The sequence below is a fragment of the Osmerus eperlanus genome, chromosome 9, assembly GCF_963692335.1.
Source record: "Osmerus eperlanus chromosome 9, fOsmEpe2.1, whole genome shotgun sequence".
In the NCBI taxonomy this organism is placed as follows: Eukaryota; Metazoa; Chordata; class Actinopteri; order Osmeriformes; family Osmeridae; genus Osmerus; species Osmerus eperlanus.
In genome coordinates this window covers 7,142,713-7,155,073 of record NC_085026.1, presented here as the reverse complement: position 1 = coordinate 7,155,073, position 12,361 = coordinate 7,142,713, and the positions used below count along the sequence as shown (strand labels likewise).

At 45.4% G+C, this 12,361-nt stretch overlaps 2 protein-coding genes across 2 annotated transcripts in view; one reads left to right on the top strand and one right to left on the bottom strand.

The window, feature by feature from the left end:
• The window catches only part of babam2 (BRISC and BRCA1 A complex member 2), a 53,342-nt gene extending 43,304 nt beyond the window's left edge, over positions 1-10,038 (top strand). Inside the window, exons 8-12 of the mRNA XM_062469044.1 lie at positions 5,280-5,379; positions 7,691-7,761; positions 8,004-8,086; positions 8,227-8,380; positions 9,259-10,038. Coding sequence (XP_062325028.1) covers positions 5,280-5,379; positions 7,691-7,761; positions 8,004-8,086; positions 8,227-8,380; positions 9,259-9,322 — 472 coding nt within the window. The 3' untranslated portion in view covers positions 9,323-10,038. The remainder of the gene's footprint in view (positions 1-5,279; positions 5,380-7,690; positions 7,762-8,003; positions 8,087-8,226; positions 8,381-9,258) is intronic.
• nrxn3a (neurexin 3a) overlaps positions 1-12,361 on the bottom strand; it is a 532,817-nt gene that overhangs the window by 141,176 nt on the left and 379,280 nt on the right.

Sequence of the window (12,361 nt, the reverse complement as noted above, 5' to 3'; positions counted from 1 at the left end):
CATCTCTCCGAGCTGTTTGATATCTCTTTCCCGGCTCCTCCTCAGAGGCCGGCTCTGGCTCCAGGGTCTGACGTTTGGGGAGCGAAAGCCTGCAGCTTCCCTTCAGCCCGCAACACTTGACTATACCCGTATACCCCCCCCCCCCCTCTTTCTCTCTCACTCTCTCTTTTCCTGTCTCTCCTTTGTGGTGTTTCTTCTACTTTCTGTTTCATCTCTGGATTTATCCTTAACTCTAACCTATTGCTTCATCTGTCTCTCTCTCTCTGTCTCTCTGTCTCTCTGTCTCTCTATCTCTCTCCCTCTCCCAGAGAGACTTCCTTTAGAAATGTTACTGTACAGACCCTTATATATTTACCGATATGTACTGTACACCGCTCCAAGGTGCGTCGTCCGAGGGATGTGAATAAGTCTTGCAGATCCTTTACTCCTCTTGTAATAAATGTATCGATTCAGAGGGATGTTGAGATAGACCTTGTTCTTCCGTGCATTCTGTGCACACGAAAGAGCTAGGAATCAACTTGTGGAAGCCTGTGCTCTTTATTACAAAGGACCTACACCTCTTTTACATGTGTTACATTTCTCCATGCAAGTAATGAGGTACACGCACACATAAACCTATCTATGTGAATACTGTGTGTGTGTGTATGTCAACATATCAATTCTGCAATTCATTTGATACATTCAAATGAGATGTCTTCATTTACAATGATGTTTCACATGTCTTAATGGGATTGTAGCGTAGCATAGCACACTACCATTTGTCGCCAAAAATATTCCGTTGAAACCATTCAAGTCATGTCTATCAAACCAAAAACTGGTTTATGTTTCTAAGTCTGTCCAATATCCTCCATCCTTTCCTTATTTTCCGCGATACAGTTGTTGGTATCCACCTGATGTTTCTCTGTCCTTGAGTGGAGTTTCATGAGTCTTTTGGGTCTCGCAGGGAACCTGATGTTATATAAAAGAATCGAGTGGGCACGGTGTCTGCCCCCAAACCAAACCCGATTTAGGAGCCCGGAAAAATCTACAAACACAGACTTAAACAGAATTGTTTATTTGTCACTGTGTTCGCCTCTTGGAACCTGTGTGTGTGTGTGTGTTTGTTGCCTAAGTGAGCTGCCACTGGCATCCTCGTATGCCCACATTTTGCAATTGTGTGTTTTTTGTTTCGTATTTTAACCACCCTGTGCGGGTGGTTGTTCCCGGTCTGACGGATGCTTCTTCTGCAGGTACTGCGGAAATATTACCTTTTCGCAGGAACTTCTTGTTAGTCTTGGCACATAACCCGTAGGATGAGTGACGAAGGAGCCTGAGAAAAGTCGTCATGTACAATCAAAAGCTTCTTTTTTTATATGCAAAATGTGTCTGTGCATGTGTGTGTGTGTGAGGAGTTCAATAGAACACAATGTTGCCTGGTTTCACCCTCACCTTAGTCATCCATATTTTCCCAGTACCCACGTCCCTCAAGACCCCTGCATGGCCCCGCCATGCTGTCTTTGGTTTTCAGGGCTCACGAAAAGCCCCTGGGATTTTTTTTCTCCTATGCTCTCACTTGTACTGTCTCACACACACACACACACCCAAGCTGATCTCCATGTACTATGCACACACACTCTCACTTTCTGGCACGTACACGTTCACACTAGCAAACAAAACGCTTCGTCACCATCCACTTGAGTCACTGGAGATAATCTCTCCAGTTGATGAAGTCATACACGGCCCTGTCACTGTGTGAGTGTGTGTTTGTTTACATACAATGTGCGCGAGCGTGGACCCCATACTGTAAATAAGTCATACAGAAGGTTACCTAGCCCGGGGGGGGAGAGGATGTTGTGTAATAGCCCCGGTCCACACGATGACTCGAACATTGTTGGTGGGCGGTGTTGAGAGCAGAGTCAGCAGCTCAGGCAGAAGGCAGGATCACCTCAGGGGTCCTTCAATAAGGATATCACAGAAACCTAGAATTGCCTACTTCCTGGTTCCAGCGGCGGATGACGGCGCATTCCGGCTCACTACTTGAAACCATTTTGGGGCGGTATTACTGTTCATCAAATGTATTTATTTACTTATTTGGAGTTGAGTTGTCAAGATGCTCCTTTTGAGAATGCTTTGTTTCCTCCAAGTATTTCATTTACTTGGAGTTAATGTAGCAGGTTAAGGGGTGTGGGGTTTCCACACCATCAAGCTCGACAACAAACCGGCACACACACAATTTCACTGCAGATGTATATGTAATCCGTCAAATGCAACACAGTTTCTGGTCACACTCCCTTCTCATATGCACTCAACACTCAATTGATTAATCGCCCAACGAGACTCAGCCTGTCTTGTTGCTGCAGGAAGTCCCTACATGGATCCAACGGGCTGCCAGATATCTTCCGTCAATCACCACTCCCCTCACTTCTCCCTGCCGTCTGCCACATCATGTCACCCTAGGCTGCTAACGTCGCACCATGGAGGGGTGTCATCGATGCTGCAAGGGTAGCATAGAGATTCACAAGAGGTGTCACAAACGGACGCAGATCTGGGTTTGATCTTTAGCAGTGACACAGCCTTTGCTCTACTTAACTGCATCGGATTGTTTTCGTTTTTTGACACCACAGTCCTTTGGTCATTGTCTTAAAATACAATCATTTTTTGGGCCGGTCTCTGTCTGTGTTTTCATCTGTCGTCCGACAGTTAAATGCGGTGTCATTGTGACTAGATGCTGTCAATGGGCCTAATGTCAGTTGTGCCCCGTAATCGTAGTTAATATTGACTCGGCGCACCGAAGGAGCAAATAACCCTTATTACTTATTCACATGTCAAAATGGTCCCCTTGGTTTTGTTTTTTGTTGTTGTTGTTGCACAAGAATATTGTGAAGCAAGCGTTATGGTCCTGTTCATCTGGAAACACTTACCCCTCGTATAAGCATATACGTGCTTCTTGTCTGCCTAAGAGGGCCACCGACTAATTGCACCTCATTCCCATTCCGATGTTCATTTTAGCGCCATTTGAATGACAGTCGCCAAGGTCTTTGTTCACATGCCCGTCAACATGTGTATGAGTGACAAGCAGGCTGATGTACAGGGAACAACGGCATTATGTTTGTTGCCGGGCGCATTTACATCTGAAAGGCACCGCTATTCTTAGATCTGTCTCCGGATAGAAGACGGTATTTAGGATTTTACTTGCAAAAGACGTGCATGGTCTTGTCATTAAGCTACTTAGCATAGTATGGAGCACACACCACAGCCAAAACCCCATAGGATAATGCACTAATATGTATTCATTAAGCTCAGATGATGGCCCGCAAAGCTATCATAATGTTTTGAATGTACAGGATTTGAGAGCAGCATTGTTTATTAAAATTATTATTTATTCATTTATTAAAAAAAGATATGAAATGGAACTAAGTTCAAATACATTACACATGCATTGGAATCACCTGTACCTCGGGAGTCAGGTGGCTGAGCGGTTATGGAATCGGGCTAGTAATCCGAAGGTTGCCAGTTCGATTCCCGGTCATGCCAACTGACGTTGTGTCCTTGGGCAAGGCACTTCACCCTACTTGCCTTGGGGGAATGTCCCTGTACTTACTGTAAGTCGCTCTGGATAAGAGCGTCTGCTAAATGACTAAATGTAAATGTAAAATGTACATAAAATAACGAATCGTTTTCAATGCAGACCATATCTACCGCACACACATTTCTCCTCAGGCTGTATCCAGACATACTGTAGGCTGTGTGACCTCTGACACGTTCAACACAAACTAATGTTGCGCAGCGCACGCTGTTTGTAGCGCATGCTAACATTAACCCCCTAAAGCGGGTCATCCTCATCCATATGGCTCCATAGCAGGGGCTAGCGACGCTCCGATATTCTGCCACCGTGAATCGGCCAAGAAATACGGCAGAATTCAAATGAACAACTGGAATCTCTCCTGTCTTAACGCTAGATGTTTTGCTTGAAAAGTGTGCGGTTGGGCTAAACTAAAGCTGCCATTAAGTGAACCTTCACCTTCTTGTTCCCCATCACCCCCACCCACCACTTCAATTGGCCTGGAGCGAACAAGCAGAAAGAAAGAAGAAAAACAAAACAAGGGAATAACGTCCCTGCTCCGTTAGGCATCCATGTGCCGGAGCGCCAGTTTTCTTTTTGATTAAACAAGCACTAATCAGAGGTCAGCAGCGCAACGTCAAAGGAACACACAGCCAATCGCAGGGGGGAGTAGAAGAAGAGGAGGTAGTGGAGGAAGAACCCGGGGAGGATGACGCTGGGTTGACACCGACAAACGTTGTGTAGCTCCGTCGAGGCTTTGGTCAGCTGGGGGGGGGGGGGGGGGGGAGTGCTCTTGCAAGGGCGTGGTGGTCCTCTTTGATGCCAAGTCCTCGCTGTCTGTGGTCCTTTCTGGAGTGGGGTTGGCCCGCTATGGTTTTGGGCAATTTTGTTAGGATGTGGGGAGGAACAGCATGGTTGTCTTGCATTCTTTCTATTTGACTTCAAATATATTTATATATACATGTGTATTATTTGTGGTCTAGGTGCCTCCTTTGACCTTTTTTTAACTGTTCGAGTTTCTCAGTACCACAGTTACTAACTTGAGCGGTGTGTGTGTTTTTTTCTTCTGGTGTGCATACATGAAAGATATGCAAATAAAGGGACAAGTGAGTTGATTGAAAGCTATGGTGCGCTATACTTGCGTGTGCGTACTGTATGTGCCATGTGTGTGCATGTGTACTTAACACGTGCTCGCGTGCGATTGTGTTCATGTGCGTGGGCAGTACCTGAAACCTCCACCTCTGAGAGCTCTTGTGTTTGAAGAGCAGGGTGAGGTTCAGCCCACAGTTCACAGCTGAACTGCTACACAGTTGTTGGAAATGCACACCAGCACAATTATAGTTCCCAGCCCATATAGGAGTTTAGAGTTTTTGTTTATGTGTATCGCATGTTTGTTTCACAGAAATTATCTATTTGTGAGAGGAAAAAGATGACTATGACCTGTATTGTACTGTAAGTAATGGACATGATGTATGAGTGTGCTGATCGAGTGCCTCTCTCTGTGTGTGTGTGTGTGTGTGTGTGTGTGTGTGTGTGTGTGTGTGTGTGTGTGTGTGTGTGTGTGTGTGTGTGTGTGTGTGTGTGTGTGTGTGTGTGTGTGTGTGTGTGTGTGTGTGTGTGTGTGTGTGTGTGTGTGTGTGTGTGTGTTTAGCTGTCTTCCACTATCCCTACTACTCACACTCTCACCTAAATTAAGTGATCTGTAGTTTCTTAGCTGCCATCTTTCTCTGTTCCTCAGTGCCCTTGGAGGCTCCTCTGCACTTCATATCCCAGCATTCCCCAGTGGAGGCTGCCTCATCGACTACGTACCTCAAGTATGCCAGCTACTCACAAACAAGGTAACCAGGAGATTCCTCCATTGTGTAAACCGTTTGATTCCATGCTGTTCTTTGTAAAATGTTGTTGCTGTGCATGTTTCTAAGTTGGTGCTCTACTACATCAATGGATGTGCCAATGTATATGTATGTATATGTATGTGTATCTCTGTGACGGTGTGTGTTAGTGCGTGCCGTACCTCATGTACATGTGGACGTGGGCGTGCTGGCCTCCCTCCATAGCCCGTCCGGGCACCACGACGTGTGTGTGGACTGACAGGTAGAGATGGATGGCAGACGCACTGCCATGTCAGTAGCCCCAGGGTCGGAGGGCAGCATCTCCCCTCCTCTACACCCACACCTGGACCCCGTCCAGCGGGGAGGCCGCATCTGTTTGTCGCCACCCGACCTCCAGGACACCCCCCTGTCCGCGGGGGTGTGCCCAGCGGAGGGTCAACTCGGCAAGGGGCAGAGAGGCCAGAGCGGAGGTCTGGGGGTGGATGATGTCGGGGCAGGGAGACAGGACAGGAGAGAGATGCACTGAGGAAGAGGAATAAAGGGGAAGAGATGGATGGAGATGGAAGGACCGAAAAGTGCATTCCGAATGAGTCAAGTGTGGCTTTTATGTCTTCTCTTTTTTTGGCAAGGCAAATACATTTCACTTTTCAATGGTAATATCAATGGTTTCATGTGTTTTAACATAGGAAGAGATAGTTTCTCACATTCATTCATTATGAATATATAGAACTTGTGTACTATGGAACAAACCTATGGAAACATACCTATATAAAGTGTATTTTGTAGTTATGTAAGTGTAAGTGTAGTTATTTGTGGCAACAACCAACAATGGTACCACCCACATGTAAGCTAATAATAGATTTGTGATAGTTCCGACACTCACTCCAGAGTGGCTTAATAAATGACATTCCGCACTCTATTGAGATGGGAACGACAAGAGTTTTACACTTCCTGATCTAAAACCTGATCGACATCAAATGTCTGTTAAGAGTGTGTGAGCATTGGTGTGCGTAGGTGTGACCACAGGAAACACTTCCGTTCTTATATTACATAATCCCCCCCATCCCTTTTCTCCACCCACACACGCACGCACACACACACACACACTGAGCTGAAACAGGGCACTGGGTGTGGTCTGGACAAATACCTGTTGAGTGAGCAAACCTGCCTGTCGTCGTACAAACCCGTTGACGGTGTCATTGGAAGGCATGCGCTTCCTCCTGTTACAGTGTGGGGAGGCACTGAGTGGGAGATCCTTGTCAAGTATAGTATGTAAAGTTCCACAATTCATCCCTCCCCCACTTCTCTCCTTCTCCCTTCTCTCACACTTTATCTGACTCACACACACACACACACACTGTCACCCACGTCCTTGCTCTCACACACACTCTCACAGTCTCTCACACACACACACACACACACAGGTGTGCGTGGGAACACACAATTAGGTAGTCCATGCCCAAGAAAACACTTTCACAAAGGTGTACACACCCATTGATGGACATGCGCGCACACACACACATATTGGGTAAGTAAGCTTTTGCCCTGACAATGACAGCCACTGGAGTATGTAGCTCTGCAGCATTTTGGAGAGTGCCGCCATCATTTCTGCACAATGTAAACAAAGACATGACCAAATTCTGAATCATTACGGCCTTATGGCAGCCTCAATGAACTGTGTGTCGGTGTTCCTCCTTCCACAGGGACCAGTTTGGTGTGTGCGCGCTCACCAGTGGCGGTGTGTGTGCGTGTGTTGGCATGATTTCGGCGTTGGTAGACACATACAACTTTATGCAGACCATTGTGTGTGTTTCAGGGTTTTCGAGTCGGGGAGGGATAACTTTGGGTTTGGCAGAACTAGGTCAACCTCACGGTCTGGCTTCCTGACCTCAGGCCCTCTCACCTGCCTGACACGGTCAGCGAGTAAGGCCCGAGGCCGCACAGAGCTACCGAACAGTCAACACACACTCCCAGAAGTCTGCATTGAGACTGTGTGTGTTTGTGTGGAAAGAAAGCTTAGCAATGGCAAAACTCCACCACGATGTACTATGGAAGAAAGCCCAGGTAGTACAAACCGGATTCCGTGAAGGGTTCATAGTGGTGACATAGCTGGCCGTACAATAGCCTGTCGGCCTAGGCCTCAAAACCCATTATGACACAGCTTCTGCTGGAGATCACACTGGGCCCCCAACCTTGGTCAGTTTCTTATTTTACACACACTTACTAGTAGAGCATGCTTCAGCCAAGGGAGGCTTTACAACACTCATGTGTTGAAGAACTTATCAAATGGATGTTTCTCTTTGTCTGTCTTAACTAGGTGCAGTATGTCATCCAAGGCTACCACAAGAGGAGGGAGTACATCGCTGCTTTTCTCAGCCACTTTGGAATGTGAGTGTGTGTGTGTTCTGTGCCTGTGGCTTGAGGCTGTGTAAAAGACTAAAAGGGAGGAGAGTTTATTTGTGATTTTGGGTGTTATTCTGTATTAGTAATAATTGGAAAGTGGTATGTGTATGTACTGGTTGGTGTGTGTGTGTTCGGGTGGGGTGGGGGGTAGAGGGAGCGTAGGGGGCCACACAGATCAACACCCCAAACGCATGTGTGATGTGATGTTTGGCGTGTGTGTGTTCCAGGGGTGTGGTTGAGTACGACGCAGAAGGGTTCACGAAGCTCACCCTTCTCCTGATGTGGAAAGATTTCTGTTTCCTTGTCCACGGTGAGTCCTCTCTCTCTCTGTCTCGCTTTCGCTCTGTCTCTCTCTCCGTCTCTCTCGCTCTCCCTCTCTCTCTCTGAAAAGACACGTGCAATGCTGACGGGAAAACCCCTTTTTCTCTCTCCCTTTCATCCACACCGCAGTGGACCTTCCCCTCTATTTCCCCCGCGACCAGCCCATGTTGACCTTCCAGTCGGTCTACCACTTCACCAGCAGCGGGCAGCTTTACTCGCAGGTGCAGAAATCCTACCCCTACAGCCCGCGCTGGGACGGCAATGAGATGGCCAAGAGAGCCAAGTAAGGCCCGATGCGTCGCATGCTGTGTTGCATTTCTTTTGGATCCAGAAAGCACTGCTACCTAAGTCTTTGTTTGATGCTATGTTTTACAACTGTACCACAGTACAGAAACGTGGTATGATACTACACTGTGCGACACCATACCTACACCTTAATATGCTGGGCTACAAAATAGCGTGCTTAACTTCACTGCACTTCTCGGCGATACACTCGTCTGTCGAGTGGACCTCGCGGAAAACACCAGTGCTCCTGGACTTGCATTGGTCGCATATAGACTAAAAAGCGATGCATTACGGACCAAATAATCTGAAGGCATAGTTCATTGTTCACTGTTTGCTTTGTTGGAGACTAACAGTATGTGATACAGATGACATCGTCTAGACCAGTGCGATAATCTATATATTTATGATTGTGCTACACCCACTCCATCACAGTGTCACTCCACCCTCATTCCACACAAAGCTTGGGTTTCCACGCCTGTTCTGCTAAATAATATAGTCCTGCACTGGGGCCTCAATGTTGTCTCATTTAGACATGGACTTGTTGCCCTTGACTTGGATGGAGAGGGAGGGCGTGGGAGTTAGCAATGTTTGCCAAACTGGTCTCCATAAAGTGTAATGGTCTTATCTTTCTTTCGCTGAGTAGTTTTGTGTGTGTGTGTTCAAATGTGTCCATTGAAGAGCTCTGAATGCTAATCCTCCAGATGCTTGGAATTCCAATTGATCAGCTCTTGGGTTAGAACAGAGGGTAGTTAAGCCCTGATGGCCTGTCCTAAAGTCAATCCTAACACACACACATACACACATGCACAGGTACACAGTCACACACACACAGAGAGTTCTGTCGAAATAACTTTGCATTCCTTTCTCTGTTCACAGAGCGTACTTCAAGAGCTTCATCCCTCAGTTCCAAGAGGGGGCCTTCGCAAATGGAAAACTATAGGATTCTCAGCGTGTGCGTGTACATGCGTGTGATTGCGACTTAAAACACTCTAGGTGTCTCAAAACAGCATGCTCACTGTCCTGTTTGTGTGTTTGTATCTGTGAGTGTGTTGACATGTATGACTGTTTACCTACTGTAAAGACTATAGTCATCATTTAAACTGTTGATAAAGAGAAACTGTGTTCTGTTTTTGGAAGTTTGGAGTAAAATGCTGTTTATTAAAGTTTTTGTAAGGTTGTGGGGTAGGTATGGAGATTCCCAACAAAATACCTCAAATGAGACATTTTATTGGTTGACAGGGGACAGGAAAGGCCCCTCATTTTACAAAATGGTAGAACCCCAAACTCTCTTCCAGATAGATTCATCCACTCGGATGAAACCCCTTTGACACATATTGGTGGTCCACACAAGAAAAATGTGCCAGTTTCCTGTACTCCTGTACTATATACCTTAAACTAGTCAGTATGATTTAGTTTACCATTCTGGACCTGTCTTAATACATTTTATGAACATGATAATTCAAGTTCAGCACTGAATTGGAAACTACTGTGTCTGTGCCATGTTATTTTCCACTGTTGAAACCTGTGGTGCCCCCCACCCCCAATTCACTGGCTTTCACTGACAGTCGTACTGTTTGTTACTAATATATGTCTGTTTATATTCTTTTTTTTCCATCCCCATCTCGATCAATAAATCCATTATCAATTCAGTTAACTCACTTCCGGTTTCCCTTTTTTGAGTGGTGTTGAGTGAATTAAGTGGTTTTCTGCTTAAGCGATCTAAGGGTAACAATGGTCTGTAAATCTTATATTTCTAAAGAGGATGTATATTGATTGATAATAAATGTATTGAGGAATTAGGCAGACACATTACTTGTAAGTTGTAGCAGTAACATGGGACTATTCAACCTTAATGTCTGAATTGTTTGTGTCCAAGACAAATACTGACACACAAAAAAGAGATTAAATATTCGGTTATTAACATTTCCAAAAGGTGCTTTGGTGACCCGATTACTGAAGACATTTTCATTATCTTTTGGAGCAATTTTGAAATGAAATGTAGTTGGCTGCGCCTTGGTCGAGCCGTGTGTTTGGGAATATACAGGAGGGAAGATGCCAAATGGGGGAATAAACGATGGTGTGTGTTTGTGAGAGAGAGAAGGAGAGCAAGAATGAGAAAAATGAAGGGAGTGCATGCTTGTTTTCATCATTAAACACAAGGGTCACTGTTAGGGGTCTTTCCTTGCCTGGGGGTTGGCCCTTTGCTATATTTATTGTTGGTAAAGCAGCAACTGTCAAGTCTAATAGGACACTATAGTATGAATGTATCTGGGGCATTTTAATAGCATTAAGCCCCTTTTAATAAATAAAATAATTAAAGGCAGATTCTTTTTTTTTTTTTTTTTTTTGCTCCTTGCTACATTTCTCTAGGTAACCTTTCTGACCCACTTTCACATCATCTAGCTCGTCAGCCATGGGGCGGGCGAGGGGGACTGAGGAATGTTGGGTCGCATCTTCGATGAAGGACTTCAACAAAGCGAAACATCCGCAGTAACCTGACAGTTGACTATATGACAGCATTCAAAGGAATGCTGTCACGTTCCTTTGAAAAAATGACACCAATGGAAATATTTGTATCCCACAGCCTTAGTTTTGAAACACGTACGAACCTTTGCCTTGACCAGGTCAATGGTCAGTCTATCTTTGCTCACAAACGTTTTCCCTAAGTGACTTGAACTTTGTCACTTTTGCAGTACTTACTGTCCATTTTTGCGCAGATCTTTCCGTCTAAACTTGCCAAACGTGCTTTAAACCATTTAAATAAGGGTTCAGTCACAGTAGCAATCCCACAGTTTGAAGGTGATACTGAAGTTACCTTTTGAAGATGTGCATTTCACCTCCTGACTCATGTTGTACAGGTCTCTTGCCTGCCAGCTCCATTTTCTAATGCTCTAAATCCGCTAATCCTGTATTTAAGCAATCTCAATGGCAGAGGGAAAGAATAATTAAAGGTTTGGATAATTAGCTTGGGAACTTTTGACGGAATGATTAAAATTATACTCTTTACTTCTCTGGGGAGGCTGAACTACACCATTTGCTATAGCTACCATGTATGGATTTCTTGTTATGACCGTGGCTAAAATTACAGCCATTTGTTCGCTGTTTACTTTGCGGTAAAACAAGGTACCCTCTTTCAATCTTGTGATTTGAAGGATGAGCATGTCATTCATGTTCTTCTCTGTACTCATTTGTGATAATGCTGAGCGTGAGCTGCACAACTACCAGACAAAAACCAGAAGAGGTTTTGTACCAAAGAACAGAAATGGGGTAAAGCTACAGTGTATCTTAACCTAACCATTACAAATCTTAACAGTACACTGTGGAACCTGTTTTGTTCACAGTCTTCAACTGAAGGGATTAGGCTACATCAGCATTAGTTTATCGTTCTGCTCCCATGACACCACTGTTAGTGGTTAGCTTCAAGCAGGCAGTTAGCCTAAGGACCTGCCAGTCTCTGCAAATGACAGGTGTGTGAAACAGGATCACACAAAGCTTGGCAGCAGCATCCCTGGGTGATAACCTGGGGATAGCTTTTAGTATCAGTCACACCAGCTCCACCTCAGAAGTTGCTCTGCCAGGGAACTTTCAAGAGTTTCTAAAAAAGGAAGCTGTGTGGAGGCTGTGGAAAACTCAACTTTTCATCCAAGTAGTTAACCTAAACCCAGCAAGGGGTCTGGTATAGAAAATCAAAACACACAGAAAAGATGATAAAATACTGCATTAGATGATTGAGAGTCCAACTGTCATCCCAAATCAGCACCTTTTTTTCTGGGGGAAGTCAGGCAGACAGGGCAGCAGCAAACGTGGGAGGTAATCGGTGGGAAACGAGGGAACATTCGAAAGGCCTGAATATGTCACAGAGAGGCAGGGGCGGGCGGCTGCTTTCGTCTTTGTTTATTTTTCTCCGATTTGCAGTGTCTGAGTCGCCCAATCTGTCAGCCGTAGCTTTTTTTTTGGGGGGGGGGGGGGTGGGTTCTCA